Genomic DNA, 21,303 nt, shown 5'->3' on the forward strand with positions numbered 1-21,303 from the left:
CTGGGACAGATTTCTATGTGAAATATTTGCAGAATATATCTTAAATTAGTGAGGTATCTCTAGTAACAAACCCCGGTGACCAGTTTTGCTAGTCTTTGGTGAAATAGACCTATTTATTTTACTCCTGAACAAGCTGAGAATTTGCACATTTGTACAGTTTTGTGTAGAAGTGTTTGTTTATCTTTAAACTTCAATGCCTTACACTGTGATTCTGTGAGAAGTACGGTGCCCCCAAGCTCCTTCGAATTCCTTGAGAGTCTGGTGGGGTGCATGAAGTGGTGAAAGCACCTTTAAGCACCTTTATGCACTTTGTTAGAATCAGGTCCAAAATTTTAAGATGATGAAAGTTTAATACTGTTTTTAAGCGAGAGTCAACTTCTGCCAAAAGAGACCCCCTGACAGTCAAAGGGGCTTATACTGTAGACTAATGCAGTTAAGAAACCTTTTTCCAAGTTTCTTGTTTTGTTTCATTTTTGTTTGTTTGTTTGTTTTTTAATACCTGCACACTGAACTGTCCTTTGGAGGGGACAATTTTTCCCAGCAACACCAACAAAAAAGCCCGCCCATCCCTAGCCTGGTAAAGCCAAACCAAGCTGGTATTTGTTTCATTCTTTCACAGGGATAAGAGGCTCCAGGAGAGGTGATGAGGAAGAGTCAAGTCCACAGGACTATGCCCACATATTTTTCTTGTCTGTGGATTCAACCTGTAATCCCAAAGTCCAAGCCAGACCTATGGCAGACCAGGATGCAGAAACAGAGTCTTACTTTTTTATGGCCTTCACTGAAAATGAGGAGAGCTGGGAAGTTGGCATCTCCCTAGGCTGCAAATTTGGGCCAGAAAAGGACAACATAACCACTGTTTTCATGTGACTTTCTTCCTGTGAATTGCTTAGATTTAGGAAAGAGAGGAATAGCAAGTATTTAATGCTGACATAGATGTTATAGAAAGTGAAATGTTGAAGTATAAAACATTCAGTTGGCAACTTTATTCCTAAGTATGCATTTGGACATGCTTGGTATTCATGTGTGGTCTGTATGTAAACTGAGATCTGGGTTTATTTGCTGTTTTTCTTTCAAAGGCCATGTTTCCTCATTACAGAGGGTACTACATAAAATGGGGAAAATGCTATTTTTCTGAGACTGGATATGAATTTTCCCAGCAAGAAGAGTGCAAATGCAGCACATAAGCTATAAAGAACTCAATGTGTGCCAAAAATAGCCCCTGGATAATGAGCTTTTATTTCAGATGGTGGGCACATAGCCCAGCCGTGCCTGCAAAGCGGACAGGGCACTGCAGCCATTTTCCCCCTTGTCCCCGTTTCTTCAGCCTCCTCGCCTCTGTGGCCGTCCCCTTCTGAAGACTGGGGTGCCCAGGGCCTGCTCCCCCCTCTGCAGCCCTCCCCTCACTCCTACCCTGCACTGTTCCCCTCTGGGTAACCCTAAGGGCTTGTTACTAGGGGGGGGGTTCTTGGAAAAAAATGCCAAGGATAATTGTGTCATCTCCAGAGGTTTTGTCTCCCCCTTTTTCCCTTCTTGGGTGTTGGGAGGGGCCACAGGGCCCACACTGAGGTGCCGGGGCTGCGAGTGGATGCAGGGAGCTCATTCCCCTCCACTCAACATTCACAGCAGCGAAGGGCTCCTGCCCCCAAACACAAAAAGGACCCCAACAGCAGCAGGCACTATCCCGTGTGCTGTGAGGAGTGGAGAGGCCTCACCCCCGGTGGCTCCGCTGTGGTGAAGGAGGTGGCGCAACGCTGAGGGGTGAGTTGTGAGGGGAACCAGCGGCCATTTTGGGAAAATGTTTGATGAAACTTTTGCCCGTTTGAATATGGATGTGGTGGGGCAGGATGGAGGCAGGGAGGCACTCCTCAGAGGAGCGGTGGCAGCCCATAATAAGCTGCTGGTCGCTGGCAGTGACACAGCATTGCTGCAGGGCCGTTTCCCCTGAGGGTCACCAAGCACCCTCCTGCCTCCAGGTCAGCCAGCCATGGCGGGGTGAAGGTCTTCTGGATCTTCTGTGGAAAACAATAGCTGCTTTGGGGACTTGGAGATTATTTTCCTTAGCTCTCTCCCATAAATACTGCTGGATTGTCCATTAAAAGGGCAGTTGGGGAAAGAATCCTCCAACTCCTGCAGGTGTTGAAGAGTCGGGCTGGCAGCCCTGCTCGTGAGGCGCCTGTGGTACAAAACCGGCTCTTCTGCTGCTTTGCAAGAGGGATAGAGGGAATTTTTCCTGAAAAGGATGAGGATCTGGAGTAGCAGAAGTTATGTGTGTGTAGGAGGGAGGCTATGGACTTAAATTAACAAAATGGGTGAGAACAGTGAGTGTCCTCCCTGGGACCCAGCTGCCTTTTCTCCTGCCCCTCAGTGGTCCTTGCATAGGGGGTTGGCAGGAGGGGTCTGCAAACAGCTGCCCTTCCTCATGCTTCTCAACTCTTCCTTTGTGCCATAACTGCAGCTGAGCTGTCTTGAATTTAGTGTTTGCCTGCAGCTATCCCTGGCTGCATGGACTGAATAGCAGTGAATGGAGCCAGGCTGGAAGTTGTATTTCACTGTCAGATAGGTTGTACTGTACTTCTTTGGAGGTGGCAGAAAGAAATGTTATGGGTAGCTCATTAAACTGCCTTCGCACTCCATTGCTTCTGGTGTCAGCCTTGCTAGATAAAGACAAAGAAGAGCATACTTTGTCTGCACTTCTGTGAAGAGAGATAATCTGCTCTTCTTTATGTGCATTTGGTGGCTTAAGCCAGCTGGCAGTGTCTGACTTAAGTTTCACGATTGTTGTCTTTTGACAGTGGTTCCTGATGGTGAACAAGAGTTAAGTTCACGATCTGTTTGTCACTGTGTTGACCCAGCCCACTAATTCTGCTTACAACAAAGTAATAAGAATAAAGACTTATTTTTCAAATAATATTTTTGATGGGATGCAGTCTCTTGGAAAACTTCTGTGTCCAATATCCTATTAATTGATTTTACTCTGTTATTGGTAAATCTTTCTCACTGGGTTTGGGAATAGTTATCCTAAAAACATAAACGTATTTAGAATTTTATATAATATGAATTAAGCCTCATTTATTCACGACATTTCCTTCTCTAATGGGTTTATCTATGGAGATAATTGTAATTGCTTATGTTGCTAATGTAAAAACAGTGAGTAAATTCCCTAAAGAACTCCATTTCCTTTAGTGAGGAAAATATTGGTGTGCCCTGTAGCTCTGATTCATACTGCTATTGTAAAGTCAGCCAGCTGTGAGATGTATGTGGAGGCAGTGGATGATAGATGTGTTCTAATAATGCAGTATACAGTGTTTCCATAAAAATTCTTCAGTAGTATCCAAGGACATTAAACAGTCCATCAATAAAGTCCTTCTTTAAATGGTTTTGAATCAGGCTAAGGCTGTTTTAATACACAGTTGTACAGGCTATCTCAAGTTTTCCCCATGGTAGTTCCAGAATCTGTTTTTAGCATATGATCATCATATTGTTAAGAAAGTTGGTTCTGATAAAAATTCAGATTGATTTACAGTATTCTCAGCTCTAATTGCAGACGAGAAATGAGCGAGTCTCATGCTTTTTTTTAACTTAGGATATAATTGTATGTTTGTTGACAGTCATCAAGGTAATTAGCTTTAATAAATTTTACTTTTGGTATATCTTTTCTGCAGGATTAAAGTGAACTTTGATTACTTATGTAGAACTCTAGATCTTTTCCCTTCTTTGTGGTGGACCTCTCTGTCGGGGCTGTTTAACTCAAATGCAGCAGCAGGATAACACCCAAAGCACTTTACTGGCATGCTGAAGACCACAGAGTTGCTACACACTGATGTGCCCTCATCATCCACAGCTGCAACGATTTGGCATTGGAAGACTTGCTTCGTTTGTTCCTACCCTCTCTCTAAAGCAGATAGGAACAAGCAAAGTGAGTTTGCCAATGCCAGACCAAGTAGGAACAACCAAAGTGAGTCCTCCAGGTTGTTCCCACCTGCTTTATATGCAAGGGAGGAAGAACACATCTGGGATGCAGATAATCTGTGATAGATTTTGTGAAATTTCCTCTGGAGAGCTGCAGATTACTTGCACAAAAAGTATCGTACAGAGCCATACTTTAGTCCTGTGTACAGAACCAGTGAGAAAACATTTGAGAATGTGGAGTCACAGTAGAAAGTTTCTCTATCAAAGGAGAGCTTTGAGACTTCCTTTCTGGATTTTCTGCTACAGCTAAGTTCAACCACAGTGCTGGACTTGATACCCTCCTGTCCATTCTGACTCCCCTCTCCCCAGATACTTGGTTAGGAAGGATTTAATGTCAGAGAAATGCTTTCTTCAATTAGGAGAGAGAGAGAGAAGATTGGATGATTTATTCTAAATAAAGAACATACGTTTACTGAGTAAACTATCAATAAAATATAGACTGCCCAAGTCTCAGCATATTGAGTTTGTTTTCCAGAAAACTAATGAAAGATAAAAGAACTATTTAAAGTATTCAAATGGAAAAGAAGATGGAAGATTAGAGTTGAAAATACACTGTTTAACTTAGTTCTGTATGATTTCCACATGTTTTTAATAGCCTAGTGGTAAAATCCAATAAAACCACTAGAAGCAATGAAATCATAATGAAACGTCTTAAGGTCAGTCTTGTTTTTCTTTTGGTTTTACCATCTAGCCCATACAGTATTTGTAGCAGATGTAATGTGAGATATCTGTGAACATAAAACACTTCTTGTTTTGCTTCCCCTATTTTTCCATCTTATTAAAATAACCTTCTTTGGGGGAAAAAAGTACAACAACTAGAGATATTATATCCTTAGCAGGAAAGTTCAAAAACAATAATTAAGTACAGTAAGTTTCATGTGGTGTGTCAAATTCTGGCTTTCAGCTAGTGTTGTGTGCAGACGCGTACAACATATGTTTAATTTCTAAATGAAATGCAGATACCTCTTTGTGATGAAAGATGACTGCTTTTAAAGAAACAGATGCAGAACTTAAAGAAGAAAAACTCCTATGGTGGAACCTGAAAAGCAAAATTGAGACCTATCCTGAGCACATCTGTAATTCCCAGTGGCATGGGAAGTCCAGGGTTTTGTAATGACTTTTAACTGAAAATACTTTTAACTTCAGCAACAATACTCGCTTGTTCTTGTGCTGGACTGAATGCTTGATGCCAGTTTGGAAGGAAGGACAGAATGCCGTACCACAAAAAGTCTTTGTGGGAATGCAAATAACTTTTCATATTATCACACATATGAGAAGAAAAAGAGTTGTTCCATTAACTGTATAATCTGTTCCAATAGTTTTCAGTGAGTGAGAAGTAGCAAAGAATTAGCTGTGACAGGGTGATCAGTGTGTCCCAGCTGTTTGTGGATACTGGTAAATCTGTCTGCTTTGTCTTTAGTGTCTTTAGTTCTCACAAGCAGAAGCTTTGTGAGAAGAAGGGTGGCTTGTCCATCTCTATATCTCCAGCTGTTGGTACCCTCTTACCTTGGAGCCAGCAAAGAAAAGAGGTCTGATGCTATTGCAGGGGAAGAAATGATTAAACACTCTTCCTCTTCACCTAGCAATACTCACCATCTTGTCTTCCTGAAGGCTTCTTTATTCCTTCCCTAAAATACCAGTCTCAGTAACAGACTGCTCTCTTTTCACTTTGACAGCCTGTAAAATATCTGAAATATCCTGTGACACAAATCTGCTAAAAGTGTCAGCTGTGCCAAATCCATTCCCATGCATCATCATCTAGGGTATGGAGATGCAACTGTTGATGATTTATAAATGATGGAATCGGAGGTTTTGTCACTTTCTACAGGAGCCTGGTAATTTCTGTGAATGTTCTGGGTAGTGATTCTGTGTTTCCAGAGAGAGAGAAGTGGCTAATCCAGGGTAATCAGATGAGTCCCCTTTAAAGAGTCATGCAACTGCCTCAGTTGTCAGCTGATTTATCCTTGCTGTGCAACACCCTGTTGAATTAAAAAACCTGCTTTTTCTTGGTTTATAAATGGGAAGCAAACCCTGCATTCTTGTGGTCATTTGACCATGGATCACATGAGGAGTCTGAGGTAGTGAATAACGAACTGAACTACAGCAATGACCACCCTTCCTGGTCTGTTTCTCTCTTCCATTTGGGGTTATGTGGGACAAACTCTCTCATAAATTCCAGAAGTGTCATTTGGTGTGCTCCAACGTAGTTAGTAGGGGATGTAATTTTGAGCATATGCTGCCTCTTTATTGCTTCTTTAGTTGTATATGAAATCATAGGCTAAAGTGGGAAATCTGATACCTGCACTTCATTTGCAACTCAGCCCTTAGCAAATGGATGCATTAAATTCGCCTGTTCTCTGGCCTCTTTTTCGAGTGCTGCAGTCAGATATTTTCCAGCCATTATTACTATGGAAAGATGCACTCCTGCACTGCAAGATAGGTACAAGAAGCATCCCCTTGGAAAAAACATTGCTTTGTGTCCTCAGCTGGAAGGCTGTGATCTCAGCCAGCTTAGTGCCTGGAGGGGAAAACCAGCAATTCCTCCTCACCACTGTGGCTGTACTGAAAGGTGGCTGTCCTGATGTCAAAGTGCACCTGGGCTCTCCGTGGAGACACAGCCACGGGAGTGCTTAGCATTGTGCAAGATCAAAGGCAGCCTGAGTTCTCCACATAGGTTACACATTCTGCTTGCACGGAGCAGCCACCTTCTGTTAGTAGTTACCTCATTTTTATGGAAAGCACAAGAAAGGCTGAGGTCATTTTCAAGGCTATCCATCTGGCTTGAAGACTTAGCTTTCTGTCTGCTCTGAAAATATGACAAATCACTTCTGCTGTTGTTAAAGAGGGACTAAAATCAATGTTAATGTTCGTTGTATTGAAAGAGAGTTCAACAAATGGTGATGTTACAGAGCTACTGTGTTTTCTAAGCACTTTAGAATTGCTAGTGTAACATGGAGGGTCTATATGATTTAATGTTTCAGCTTATTATTTAGCTCATCTTATTTGTATGTTGGGATACCTATGCAGGTGACACAAATAAACTTAGCTGCAATTAAGACTAGGTGAGAATGAGTAACTGCATTAATTTCATAAGCAGCTATATTTGGGTTGGCAGCCAGAAGCTCCTGGGAGTTGGTGGGATGCAGAAGTGCCCTGGCTGTGGCTCCTTCTCCCCATTCTAATTTTTGCACAAGGATTCATTACAGCAATTCAGCACTTCAGAACTTCCTTGGCATTAGCAAAATCCTCAAGGACCTGTTTTACGATGTCTTTAATGATGTTTTATGCCACAGCAGTCTGCAGAAGCTTCTTTCTTCTTGGTAGTGTCTCTGGAGCAATGCCGTTGCAAATGAACTAGTATAAAACTGGTGTCTCTGATACGTATGTGTTAATTTGGGTAATTTCTCAAATTATTTCTTCTAGAGCTATATATAACGCATCATCCTTCTGAATTGTTTTCTCTCCTTCCAATACACTGCCCTAGGATGTAGTGAGTATACTCTAAATGGCTAAGTTCCCTTTCCTCTCAGGAGGGGGAGGCAACTTCAGAATATGACTGAATGTTGCCAGTTAAGAAATATGTTCTTCCCACGTATACTTGAATGTATTCCATGCAAACTGTTGTAATTAGTGATTGATTTTTCTATAAACGTTTTGAGTCTGCAGGGGTCACATGCTTGCTTAAATGCTCTGACAGTAGGAGAAGCATATTTACCAACACAAAGCTTGCACTCCAACTTAACAGTCAACAGCTTCATTATTTTCGTTGTACAGAAGCGTGATTATAGCTGGAAAATGTGAACAGATCCATACGTGCAAATATGTTATGGATCCTACTGCTAGCCTAACTGCACCATGTGTCAAGCTGCTTGACAACAAGCACCATGAGATGCAGAAAAAAGCTAAAATGGAGGAAAGCTTATAGTAAAACCTCAGCGTTTGGCTCTCTACAGTTAACAGTGGTGTCTTATGTTCCTAATACAGAATGGCTATAGTAGCAGTCAGATGCTCCAGTTAAGGGCACACTCCACTGAACCACGTATGTTTACCAGAACAAAGCCCTAGAGTGCCATAGTCCTCTAGTTAGCAGCATTTGTTGCCACAAGTGATAAAGGTCAGGTGAGAAACTGGCCCACCGCTTTCCTCCTGGCTGGTTCACATTGCTGCTGCCGCTTTGGTGTAATGCACTAGACAGCATCAACGTAAATAAACCTGCCCCAAAAGGAGTAGGTAAAAGCAAAATGCAAGAAACCAAGCTATGGCTCCAAACTACAGGAGGAGTGTCTCACTAAAATAATGGTGAGTTAAGATGGTGTAATTTTTAGGGTGAATGGGAGAAAAATATTGGTATAAAACACAAATTAAAAAGTATATAAAACAATATAATGTAAAAAAATAATGCATTTCAAATTTGCAGAGCAAAACTGGACAGTCTATGAATAGGGTTTGAATGCAGGTTGATTTTAAAATAGCCTGTTAATTCTACAAACACATGAGACTTCCCATTCCCTACTTGCTAAATAGAGTGTAAAGGGCAAAATTGCGGCTTTCATTGTTGTGTAGGAACTGTGTAGCACAACCAGCTCCTTCTGGTCTTTGATGATTTATCCCATCCGAAGTTCACCTTTTAGAAGTCGCATAGCTTCTTAGCACCGGCGTTGGCTTACATCTCTTGAGACATCGCTAAGCTGAAGAGTGTCAGACTGGGATAGCTGGCTCAGGCAAGCAGGCAAAAGGGTTTGCACGTTATAGTTGGCCAAAAGCTGTATGTGGCTGGAGAAGAATGTGTGAAGGTGCTAAGGATGGCAGTGCTTTCTGCTTGGCAAACCAAGGCACCTTGGCATGGTACGTGGGCAGACTCCTCCAAAACCTCCCAGGTTAGAACTAGTTATTTTAACTCTTGCATCTGCACAACCTCTTTCTTCATCATCTGTGTCTATTCAAAGTGATTGTAAAGTGCTAGATGACTGGCAGGATTTTACTATCACTTCACATAGCTGTAAATGACTGTGTGAAGGTGAAACTTTACATTATGTTCTCTGTGCTGGCAAAGTCAGTGTGCAGAGATCCTGCCCTCTCCACATGAGCTCATGCAGCTTCATCCCTGGATGCTTGTTCTTGTCCCCGTGTCACCCCTTCACTTGTGTTGACACAAATGTTTGTTAGGACTGTGCTAAAAACATATGTGAACTGGTTTGAATTAAAACTACTCATCTGATTATTTGTTTGGCCTCATAAATAATTAGGTCTGTACAGCTGGGAGAGGAGGGGAGGCAGTACAGGGAGGAACAGACAGCTGGGGGCTGCCCATGCTGCTGTGATGAAAGTATCAGATGCTGCTCATTGCCTAGGGCTCCTGCCCCTTCAAAGAGCCACGGAGCAGCCTCAGCCCTCCAAAATCGTACATTTTAATGGCACTCTGTAGAGCAAGTACATTATATGACTTGTGGAATTAGACATGAGACCTCTTGCAAAGTGTCCGCACAACAACAATTGTATCAGTGCATTTAAGATATCTACAAATCTTCCCCTATGTGATAAGAAACTGCTGACTTGTGACATAAACCGTTACGAAATGGAGAAAAGAAAAGCTAGTCATAAGGTCAGACCTCTATTGCATGGAAGCGGAATCACTTGGACTTGGACCTGGACTTCTGGAATTACAGGCAAATAAAATGCATTTGTTCATTCTGGCTTTGCCGTTGGAAATTTAAGCTACCTATGCTACAGCCTTCTGAGGCAACTAATGACAGCATAATAAAAGAATGGTCTGAACAGGAACCCTTAAAGAAGAGGTGAATATACACATTGCAGGAAAACTGTTAATCATGTGCATGAATCACTTCTGCTTCTGGCAAGTGTAGAAGTTGTCCATTTTGACTGTTTTTTTTTTTTTTCCTATGGACGGGAGCAGCATATTAGAATACCAGGCACATGTTATCTGAAACTGATATGTCACAAGTAGCTAAATATAATATGTCAACTGTATTGGCATGAGCTAGTACGCAATCCCTGGATCAAATCCCAACTTTTGAAAAGGTCTCCTCACTTCCACTATCCTTTTTGGCACAGAAGTAAGTCACTAATAGTAGAAGTGCACAGACAGCCTGTTTTTGAAATGGCAGGTTTATTAAAAATGTTTTCTATCACAAACATTGGAAACATACTCAGCAGGTTTTATTGGAACTGAAAGATTCAGTAGATTATGGAAAGGGCAAAACCTTCAACGTAATTCAACCACTGAATTATGAAAAATAGCAATCCAGTTTCCACAGCAGACTCCCCGCAGAACCCCAATATTACTCAACATCACCAGGTTCCAGTTGGTGTTCCATCTGCCCTCAGGATGAAGTGCATGGTTCAAGAGCTCGAGCTTCAAATGTGTACATATTTACAGTAGAAGAGCCGACAGACTACAGGGGAGGACACATTAGCACCAGTGCTCATGGATTGGGGCTCACGCTGCCTCTGCCACTGTGTGTGCATGGTACTGACTCTACCAAAGACATAGGTTAAAAAAAGGTTAATAAATCTGGCACTTGGAAGGCAAACTGTGCTCTGCAGTGACCTAGGATTGTTTGTGTTACGTATCACACCTGAGTGCCTGTCCCTGAAGGCTGCCCATCAGAATTACCTTGACATGCTCTCTTGCAAAATGACACACTTTGCTTCACCTCTGCTCGAGGTGTTGTTTGGTAACATACACCACATCTTGAGCTCAGGGAATCAGTGTGATCTTCTTACTGCTGTTCTAAAACTAAGCACGTATTCTATATTTCATGAGTATTAGACAAAACTAGTATCTTTAGCAGTTTCGGTGAAACATTTTCACACAGCAAATATACATATATATAAATACAGTGCTCATAATTACTGAGAGTCACCAAAAAGGCTTTGGTTAAAAAATCAGACAGGGTCAAATAAAAAAGAAACTCTTAAAAAAAGAAGCCAAAGGAGTGTCAGATACTATGTTGGAGTCAAATGAGTGCAGAATAAAACAGTAGTCATCCATTAGTTAATTTTTCAGTATTAAGATCTTCCGCCTAAAGAAGCCCATGTCTCTTGCAAGCTGTGTGCCTTTCCTGACGTTCACAGCTGGTCTCCTAGCTCCAGTACAAGCCGAGTGGCGATAATCCCACTTTTTTTTTTCTGTTCAAGGCAGAGTCCCTCTTCCAGCTGTGAGGTAGAGATTGGGTATCAGGTCACTGGGGTGTGAGATACCACTGAGTGTAGCAGTTACACATTTGTTTCTAGTTCATTTATTTCAATAGTGCAGTGGTCTTTACTGTTGGATTTCTTAGTGTGATTCTCCACTGGGCTTTCTTCTTGCTCCACTTGTACAGGTATGTGGTGCTGAAACCCTTTCACTGTTTCTGGTCCACGGGATTCATTCATGGTCTTCACACAGCCATTTCTCTGGTAAGCCACAATCTGCTGGACGTTAATAGGCTTAGTTTCACAGATCAATGGCACCTATGTGAAAAGCAGTAAGATTTGGAATACTGCCACTGTTTGCTGGATACAACAGGAAGGGAATTTTTACTTTGAAATCCTCTAGTCTGCTTTGCATTCACCAGGATTATCTAGGCCCCCGTAGTCTTCCAAGACCTGTTTCTTATATATACTAAAGCATCTTTGCACCATCTGGACAAAGTGAGGCAGCCTCTAAGTATGGAAAAATGTAAATTCTACCACAACTTTAATTTAACTTATACCCATGGTGATACCTGTTTGCATCAATACAGTGACAAGTAGTGTACATAAAGTCTAGACTTTCAGGTTCAAAAGATATGGACTCAGTATGGTGAGCTTTGGGCAGTGCTTAAGTGCAATTACACAGACCAGTAAGGCATTCGGTGTGGCCTCCTGCCTTTCTTCTAACTTGATGAACTAACACCTGTCTTTTTAGTTTGTCCTATTTCTAAAGAAATAAAGAGGATTTTATTGAGTGATTCATAAGTTGAATACTGAAGCGTCCTTTAAATCAAACCAGAAGTTCTGGTGGGGAAAATAAGACATAAATACTGGCAGAAAAAAGAGGTGGGCTTGCAGCTGACAAAATACGTCTTTGTGTATACATTACTAACTCACAAATTATGCAGCCAAAACTTACGGCAGACTGATGGTATATGTTAATGCAATTACAGAGCATGATGCAAAGAAAAATCTCATCACAGATGACTAAATAATCCCTTAGGAGGGATTTTATATTCTTGAAACATCTCTTCTTGAGTTCCGACAGTTCAAAATCCAGCAGTGAACCGTTGGGCCTGCATTATGCGGGGAGCCAGACTGCATTTCTGGCTTTGTGGCTGCTGATACCTTCCCATTAGGTTGTATTTTTCTGTAACACACTATGTGTGCAGCCAATGTATTCAGGCCTCATCCTGTCATCAGCAATTACTGCAGGTGCTAAGCACCTCTGAGGATAAGACCTGTCTTTCTTTATAAAACTTGAAAGAGCTGGAATTTTAAGTGCATGTTCAGGGAAGGCACGAGAATGGGATTTACCAGAAAGACTGACTGTAAAATGGGAATAATAATAACAGAAATAAAAGTTTGCTACTAGTACTGTTGTTTTTAAGTTCTGCTGGTGAGTAGAATACTACAGGTGACACACACAAATGAAATGTGCCATGTGGATGCCAGTCCCTATGAAGGACCTTCTGAGTAAACTGTCCTGTCCCTGTGGAGGAAGCTGGGGAAGGTCTGCCAGTAGCTGCAGTGGCTGGGGAGGAGCACCTCCGAGCATGATGGGCTTGGGAATTACAGATCTCCTCTGCCGAGGATTTGAAGGAATAGTAGAGAAGGTGTTCCAGATGTAAGGAAAGACTGAATGAGGCATGCCACAGAAAAAGGGAAAAGGGCATAGGAGTGGAAGGGAGGCACAAGTGATGTGTGGACTAAGAGATAGAGAACAAAGTTGTAAGAAGGGGCTTGTATTCAATGTATGAGGCATGAAGTTGCCTGAGGTTGAAGTCTAGAATGGAGCAATGTGTTTGTGTTAGTCCAGAATGGAAATTACTGAAATGGTGGCTTCAGATTATGCTAACGCAGTGGCTTGAAACACCCGGGATTGTGCCTGAAGCACCTTTTGTAAACTCAATGAAACAAATGTGGGAAGCTGAGAGTTTGCGGGATCTGTGTGGGCACACCCTGCCTTGTGGTGCTGTTACCTCATCGCCATCCTTGATGAACTCCTTCCGGCAGATGTGGGCCATGATCCCAGCAGCCAGGGCATCTCCCAGGACGTTGATCATCGTTCTAAACCTGTCCCTGACAAACGACATGGTAATGGTCAGTTGGGTGCATGCCTACAGCTTTAGCACTGCAGTAATAAAAGCTGACTGCCAGTTTGGCTGTTTTTACGAGCTAACAAGTTCAGAAGTTTAGTTACGTAGCTGCTCGGCTGGGTTTTCCAGTCTTTTCGGAGCTTAGTGCGCTGTGCTGCCACACATTAATTTGTAGCTGAGGTAACCAGGGCAGCTATTGCCTTCCTGTGCGTGCACACTGATTCAGCACTAGAAAGGTTTAACACAGTGGATAAAGATTGCGTCTGTGTCTGTATTTTTATGTTAAGCTCCAGTGTTAGGGCCTCATTTGGAGGCTTGTGCCTGGGCTCCATAAACGTTAAGGGCAGCCAGTACAACCAGTACCTTCTGTTAGGTATCAGGGGCTCAGTCCTGCAATTTCAAGAAATCTTCTCAGCAAGAAGATCAGTGTATTGGTAGAAGTTGCACAACACAATTAAAAGAAGATTGCTAAATAACTACTCACAAACTAGGTGGGATGCTGACCATACTTAAGTCCTGTTCATTTCTGAAAAAGCTGTGGTGGCTATGACACCTCTGGCTCTTAAAGATCCTTCATTTTCAGTTACCTTTTTTTCCAATCCAACTTCATATATTTGACAATATTGCACATATATATACAGTTTCACTATTTTTCATTTAGTTATGTGATCAGTTTTTCCCCATTTTACGTCTTCTACCCACCACCATCTCAAAAATAAATCTATAAAAATATGGACTGTAAAAACACAAGAGAAAGTGGTTGCCATAGACAAGTGCTACACTTGAAGCTGCTTGGAATCTATTAGTTAAAACTGATGAGATTTCAAATAGAGGATAGAGCTTTTAAGTCTGAAATATATCACATAATTTCCAAGAAAAACATACACATCTGAAAGCTGTCATATTGGTAACTTAATTTATAAATGTGGGTTATAACACGGAGGCTCAGAAATCTCCAGATGTTTGGCTTATTAAAGTTAGTGACCGTCCAATATCAACAGTGCCCAGATTTCTGATCCTGCATCTTAATATAGAAAAAAACTGAAGCTGTGTTCTGCTTTTTTTTATATATATATATATTTTCAGCATGTAATCAATGCATACAAATGTTTATGCAGTTGCTTGCCTAATTAGCAGGAACAGTTCCTGCATGAAATGTTATTTGCCTGGGCAATTACCAAAACTGTACATGCAATTGCAAGTAACTTCATCACTAATACTCCACAGCCTGTACCTAAATATGTTTGTTGATCGCAGTCCTAGACTTGTGTGCTGAATCTATTTATCTGATACCTGTTGTTCTGTGTTTGGGTTTTGCCTTGAGGAAAATTCCCACAAGAATGTGTTAGGCAGGGAATAATACTTGTAACGGCACAAATTGGACAGGTGTTCCTGTTACATTGCTTTTTTTTTTTTTCCTTGGTTGATCATCCGATTTTGGTTCTTGGAAAGCTGTTTTGGATTGTTAGTTTTGGACTGTGCAAATAGCTGTGGTGGAGGAGAAGCTGGATGAGCAGAGCTCACGAGTTCGCACTCTGTTTTGGGCTCTGATTTGGATCTGTTCTGAAGGCAGAATTTTTCTGCACCATACTGAAACTCTTAAGCAAAAGGGTTGCCTGGCACATTGTTGGACATGTTCTGCTCCATGTTCCTGTGTGCACATAGGTGTCTGCACAACGTACGAGTAGAACCGCACCGCACAGCGCTGGCATTTCTCCACTAAGAGGCCAAGCTGCTGCTAGTGACATTTCTTGCACTGTGTTGCACTGGTATTTTAGCTTTATAGGTTACTGTAATTAAAGATGCAGAACATTTACCTCATGTTTAATAAATTAGCTGATAAACATTTTAATTTTCTTCTTTTGTCTCCAGGCACTAGCTAAAGGTATGAAGTTCACATACATGTTCTGGCTACCTAAGTGAGTTGTTAAGACCTCCAATGCATTGTAATGGGTATTTCAGTCTTGTGAGCTCATCTAATCAGCCTTCTTTAAGCATTCTTCATACTCCAGTACTTCCAAAACTAATATTGAAAATATTCATCATGTCAACCATGTTGACACTTTGCATCTGCAGGCTCTTGAAACCAAGTGCTGAAATACTGAAATATACTTTTTACATGAAAGGTCATCTGCAAAAGATAGAAAATTGAGTCTGTTTCTTGCTCGCTTTTTAATACCGTCTGGAACTACAGCCTGAACGAGTTTTTGTCTGCTGTTTTGAAATGTTTTGTTAAACAAAAAGAAACATAATTCCCATATACGCTGGAAGACTTACTGGAAAAACAATGAAATGTTGATGTTGCAAGAGTTGGGTGAAAACTGAGCAATATAGAGGGAAAAGGTTTTTGTAATACAGCTTAAAATACTTTGACTTTTGTTGTGCTTCCATAGCTATGGAGCTTCAGTGACTAACATTAGAAAGGCTGTTTTATTAAAATCTGCACTGCCATTCCCAAGTTTGGGTGCTCACAGCAGATGTTAGCTATCACTCACATAAGAATATTCCTGGTATTTGTAAAATAAAATACTTCTTAGAATATGCATACAACACAACTCTCATGACTCCTATTAATAGTACTAATATTCTATTACACTGAACAGGAAAGTAAAGAATTCCTTCTCACAGTTCTTTGTAGAAAATCTCAGAGACTTAAAGCTGAACCAAATTGGCAACGTAATGGAATCGGCTTTTAATTTTTATCCAGAACCGTGATGCAATTAAACCCTACTGCATTAAGATTGGCAATGGAGATACATTTTATATAGATTAAATTTAAAAAAGAACAAGAAAATGGACTGTTTCTTTGTGGATATGTATGCTAGTTATGTAATTATTTGAAATGCTAATGAGCTAGGGACCAGTATTTTACAATTCATCTTCCTAGACTATTCAAAATAGTTTGGTTGGTTTATGGACATTTACATAACAAGATAAGAGTCCAAATAAACCAGTACTTATGAATTTTTAAGCTATTTCTTCTCATGGGTAACAGGACTCTCTGTTAGCCTGCAAGTGTTAAGTTTCAGCCTCTGCTTCTGCTGTGAAATCCTCAGTGACTGGGGATCCTGCAAAGCAACTTCTTTTCAGAGGGGCTGTGCTTGCAAAACAGACTCCATGAAGGGGATACATTTGCTGCTGAAGGCAGCACTGAAACCAGAGAGAGCATAACTGCCTCAGGATCCCTATTAAAAGGAGGCTGTCAGTCCCAGCGTAGTGCCTTGCAAGGCCTGTGCTCGGGACTACAGGCGTACCTGCTTGCTGTAGCACTGGCTCAGGCCTCTTTGCAGTGAGTGTCGCTGCGTGGAGGTAATGTCCTTGAAGCGCCAGGGGGCTGAGAAGCAGAGTGCAGGCAAACCACATTTCTGAGGAATGCCAGCTTCTAGTCCTTGTCCAAGGCAAGGTGCCAGAGCTGCACCTGGCGGACATTTGTCTAGCCTGACCTTAAACCTCTGTCTATGTCTTTTTAAAGTCTGATATTCACTGCAGCAGTCTTTCACCTGAGACCACATTAGCATTGTTTCAAGCAAAATAGTTACTCCCCATGCCTTTTTTGCATGTTCATATTAATATACCCCTGAAGACCATGCCCCTTTTCAGCGGTGTTGCCACCCTGGCCACCTCGAAAGCTGAACCTTACTTACAGCGCCCAGTCAACGGCAATGATCAACGTGATGTCGTCCGTCGGGAGCCCGACCGAGGTCAGAACAATGACCATTGTCACCAGGCCGGCCTGCGGGATGCCAGCAGCTCCTATGCTGGCGGCTGTTGCTGTGATACTTTAACAAAGAGAGAAAGGAATAAGTTTTACTGGTGATGGGTTGCTCTGCAAGAAACAAAGCCATGTTTCTACAGATTTCCTCAACCAGAGTCCTTCTTACACTGCACAGCAGTGCTAGTGTTTGGTGGACAGGAGCCAGTTTGGAGAATGAGAATAGGCCAAACGGCCTGCCCAGTGCTAAGTTCTCACCTTTGCAGCCTTGGCTGTGGTGAGGAAGTTCTGTTTTATCTCGTAAACTCACAAGTGAGGAGGAAGGGGGGCCAGGCTGCGGGCTGCTCTATGCCAGCTCCTCGCGGGTCACGGCACTGCGCAGCCTCGGCAGCGCTGTGTGCCCCGTGCCTGCCAGCGCCCCGCTCGTGGCTTCACCCCTGTCAGCAGAGCTCCCAGCACACTTCTCTGAGTCATCCTGAGTTTGCCTGTGCCAGGCAAATCCGCGCTGGCTGCAGCTCGGGCCTTTTGTGTCAATCCATCCCAAAGAGGTTTGGCTAAGGGGCGAGAGGCTGGGCCAGGGGTGAAGCTCTTGCACAGCACGTGGCTTTGCATACTTGGATCTAAATACGAAGCGAGCATAGATGTGACTGTACCTCTTCAGTTTCTGGAAAGTATTTTTACTTGACCTTCACACCATTTTTTCAGCCAGGCAAGCAGAAATGAATGGGAGACCAGGGCAAGAGTGGACCTGGCAGGCTTAACATTTTCTTCATAATGCTATTTTTAGGGGAGGGATTTCATTCCTTTTTCCAGAAGCAAAAGTGACTGTATATATTTACTTCCTCCTCTCTGGCCAATTCCAAGAGCTAGGCCATCCAGCATAAGGACAAGAAATGAATGTTGACTGTCGTAAAAGGATGACATAAAGCATATACACTGATAATCCACAGCATTCATTGATCCAGAATTTCAGGGCTTTTGGCAGGCAGTTAAGTTTCATCAACCTTCTTTGATGGAAAATGAGGGTAACAGTATTCACCCATATGGAAACCGAGACACTGAGATAGCCAGTATCTTGCTCACAGCTGTACAGCGTACCAGTAGAGCAGCAAAGGTATTTATAACTAGAGCCCTTTCCAGCAATAAAAAAATACATTTGTGTGGGGGTGTGGTGGGGGAAGAGAAAGATTTAAGACTGATTTTTGAAAAAGTTAGCTTGTATACATCCTAAGAGCATTTTAGTAGGCAGAATATAGATAGGAAGGAAGGGACAGAAGCTTAGTAGCTGAATAAGAGTTAAGTATAATGAATATTAAAAGATTCTCCAGTTAGTGCTCTAAACTGGCTAGCTCATTAGAACTGCTTCTGCCTCCCAGGTCAGTTCAGGCTAGAAAGTCTCAAGACTTAATTAGGAGCAAAAATAGGAATGTTTAACTAACATTGTACAGGCAAGCTCATCTGCTGCTCCACTGCATTTTGACCTCAATGTAGATGTTTCTTCCTGTAATAGTCTCACTTGATGGGAATATTATGATCTTTACTTTCTTCTTCTGCTACATCTAGGTTTGCATAATCACATTGATATAAACTGTCAACCTGGATTTTACAAATTATGAACCGAGTAGGCTGATTATTTTTTCTAACATTTTTCCCCTCCAGCAAAAAAATATTCTGGGACTCAGGAATACTTGAATTTCAACTCTCCACTTCCTAAGGTATCAAGATCTAGGGCAGGTTTGGCCCGTAGAATACAGTTAGAATTGGCCTTCGGATATCCAGATGTTTAGGTACTGGATCCACTGTGAATTCCTATTTTCCCCTCTTTCATAAACCAGTCTTTCTATTTATTTTCTTTTCTTGGATTTTTCTAATTTTAATTTGCATATTCCTTCTACAGTCTTTACTTCTCTCTGGTTCTTATGCACTAGCACTTAATATGGGCAGTGAAAATAAACAGATAAAAGAGGGTTCTGCTAAGAGAAAGATAGAACTTACATTCTTTCCATCTACCATCACTCTCCTTCTCCTTAATTTTTCAAATCACCATTCTCTGCTTCAAGGTGCATGTAATGTCAGCCCATGGTCTGAGCTGTGTTTTGGGACCACATTCTAAAAACATCCCCAAATTCAAAATCACAAAATTTCCAAAATTTTCAGAGAGTGAGAATGAAGCAAGAGCTCATATGGGCACACTTTATTTCTTCTGCTTCTAGTCTACTAAATCTTGCCAAAAGTCCATTGGCAAAGCCCAGCTGTCATCTGGGTTTAGTTGCAGGACTCTCCTCTTGTCATGAAGCTCTTCAAGTCCAGCAGAAGATGGGCAAGGCCCAGCAGAGTAAACGGGGCAGTGCTGAGGTCACTGGGTGGGTAGGTAAGCAGATCTCAAGTACGTTGCACAAGGCTCTGACTATGAAGAATGTTTTTCTAATCATTTGTTCTCTGCTGGAAACCTGCAGGTCTCAGTCCCTGAGGCATTCCTTGGCAGCCACTGGAGTTATTCTGGCAATAATTGTTCAGCTGGATCTTCTGCTCTCTTGGATCCATTACAGACCTTTCAAGGACAGAGTATGCAGCTATAGCACACTCTACCACTGAGAGCGTGGTTATTTATGACAGTTTCTGCTTTAACAAGAAGCAGAGAAGATATCCAAAAAATACCTGAGAGCTAGGACATATTGATGGAAACCTGCCCTGACAGTAGCATCTTTCTTCCTTCCCTTCAAGGCCTGACAGAGCTTCCTGACACCCACTGTTCCCTCTATCTGATGTAGGACTTTTAGCTTTTAACATTTCCTCTCATGTGAAGATACAAACTAGGGTTAAAGTTGAAAACAACTCTGAAATTTAAAATAATGTTTTAAATGCCAACAATAATCATAAAATGTTCAAATTCTAGTAAATGATCAAGGGTGTGTCTAAAAATAAAAATTAGTTATTTTCAAACATAAACCCTTTTTTAATGGTGTCCACATGCTTCTATTTAATGGAATCAATACAATTTCCCTTTTTACAGTCCTTGATCTTTGCATTACTTAAAAACTACCATCCTATGAGAAATAGGTCCTTTGATAACCGCAAAGATGAGTTTTGTTCTGAACATTGCAAGATACGAGAATCATAAGAATATCACACAAGACAAACAACTCTGGGCATGTGGAATTTGAGGTTTATACCTGATAGTAATGATCTGCCCAAAGTCCAGCTCATAGTTGTTGACTTGTGCGATAAAGATTGCAGCCACCGCTTCGTAGAGCGCGGTCCCGTCCATGTTGATGGTGGCTCCCACGGGCAGCACAAACCTGGCAATCCTCCTGTCCACGTGGTTGTTCTCCAGCAAGCACTTGAACGTGATAGGCAGCGTGGCTGAACTGCAAAACAGCGGAGAGAAGCACACATTGAAACTACTTTTATTTCTAGAGAACAGAAATATTATTAAATGTTATCGGGTCATAAATTTCCTTGTTTTCAGTAAGACGCATGCATTTTTAAGTAGCAACGTACTCAAACATATTTATATTTCTTCAGCCTTTTATTTTTGTAGCATTCTGCCTTTTACCATTCAGTGTCACATTCATTAGTATGTCATGAGCGGTTCGATTGCAATCATGTGAATGAAGGGGCATTTTTTAAAGCTTTGTAAATTGCAAGGAAGGGGCAAAATATTTTCCTTGTTGTGGTATTGAACGTAATGTATTGTTAAGTATCCGAGACTATTGAAATAGATGTAAAATAACAATCTCTGAAACTATTCCAGAGTTACCTCTTTAAGGAGATAAGTTAATTATTGGACAAATATTGGTATCATGATACTGAGGTCTTTAATTTTCTGTTGTCTTGTGAGCTACATGCCTCCAGCAGTGAAATTTAGGTGTCTTGTCAGTAGTTTAGGCAGTCCATATTGTTCAGTCACTGTGTTGTGTGCCTCACATCAGCAACATACCTCTGATATCTCACAATGGACATTATCTGTTCTTAATGGGAAAAAAACAAACACATTTGATTGACAATTCTTTCTCCGTTGTTACGTTTCAGCTACAAAGTCCTGAGAGGTTCTGAAAGCCCTGATATAACCCCAAAGTTTCAGGAATGTACTAGCAAAAAGCTTCCATGAGTAGGAGCTGTCATTTTGTATTGTGCAAGCTGTTTTTTGAGGCAAGGCACAGTTAGTGTTTGGAAAGGAAAAGTAGCTTCCTGCAAGAGAAGTGCGAAAGGAACAAGAGAAGTCTGTGAGAGGATGTGTTCATTACAGTATCTCTGGTTTTTATAACCTTACAATGTCTGGCTGGTGAACGATTTACTAGACAGTCACTACCACGCAAATCTGGG

The 21,303-nt window shown here is 41.7% G+C and overlaps 2 protein-coding genes across 6 annotated transcripts in view; one reads left to right on the forward strand and one right to left on the reverse strand.

Annotated features, from left to right (window-relative positions):
* Nucleotides 1–1,561: 1,561 nt before the first annotated feature.
* The window catches only part of CPT2 (carnitine palmitoyltransferase 2), a 68,511-nt gene continuing 48,769 nt past the window's right edge, over nt 1,562–21,303 (forward strand). The window contains exon 1 of one of the 2 annotated variants that reach the window (XM_083847012.1): nt 1,562–1,761. The gene's annotated coding sequence lies outside the window, so the exon portion shown is untranslated. The remainder of the gene's footprint in view (nt 1,762–21,303) is intronic. The other variant, XM_083847013.1, reaches the window with a different exon arrangement.
* Nucleotides 10,128–21,303, reverse strand: part of SLC1A7 (solute carrier family 1 member 7) — a gene marked incomplete at its 5' end in the record, with an annotated part of 51,485 nt that continues 40,309 nt past the window's right edge. For 2 of the 4 annotated variants that reach the window (XM_083847027.1, XM_083847024.1), the window contains 4 exons: nt 10,128–11,445; nt 13,149–13,248; nt 16,910–17,044; nt 20,151–20,345. In XM_083847027.1, coding sequence (XP_083703153.1) covers nt 11,209–11,445; nt 13,149–13,248; nt 16,910–17,044; nt 20,151–20,345 — 667 coding nt within the window. In that variant the 3' untranslated portion in view covers nt 10,128–11,208. The remainder of the gene's footprint in view (nt 11,446–13,148; nt 13,249–16,909; nt 17,045–20,150; nt 20,346–21,303) is intronic. The other 2 variants (XM_083847026.1, XM_083847025.1) reach the window with 2 other exon arrangements.

This window comes from Anser anser (assembly GCF_964211835.1).
Source record: "Anser anser genome assembly, chromosome: 8".
Taxonomy (NCBI): domain Eukaryota; kingdom Metazoa; phylum Chordata; class Aves; order Anseriformes; family Anatidae; genus Anser; species Anser anser.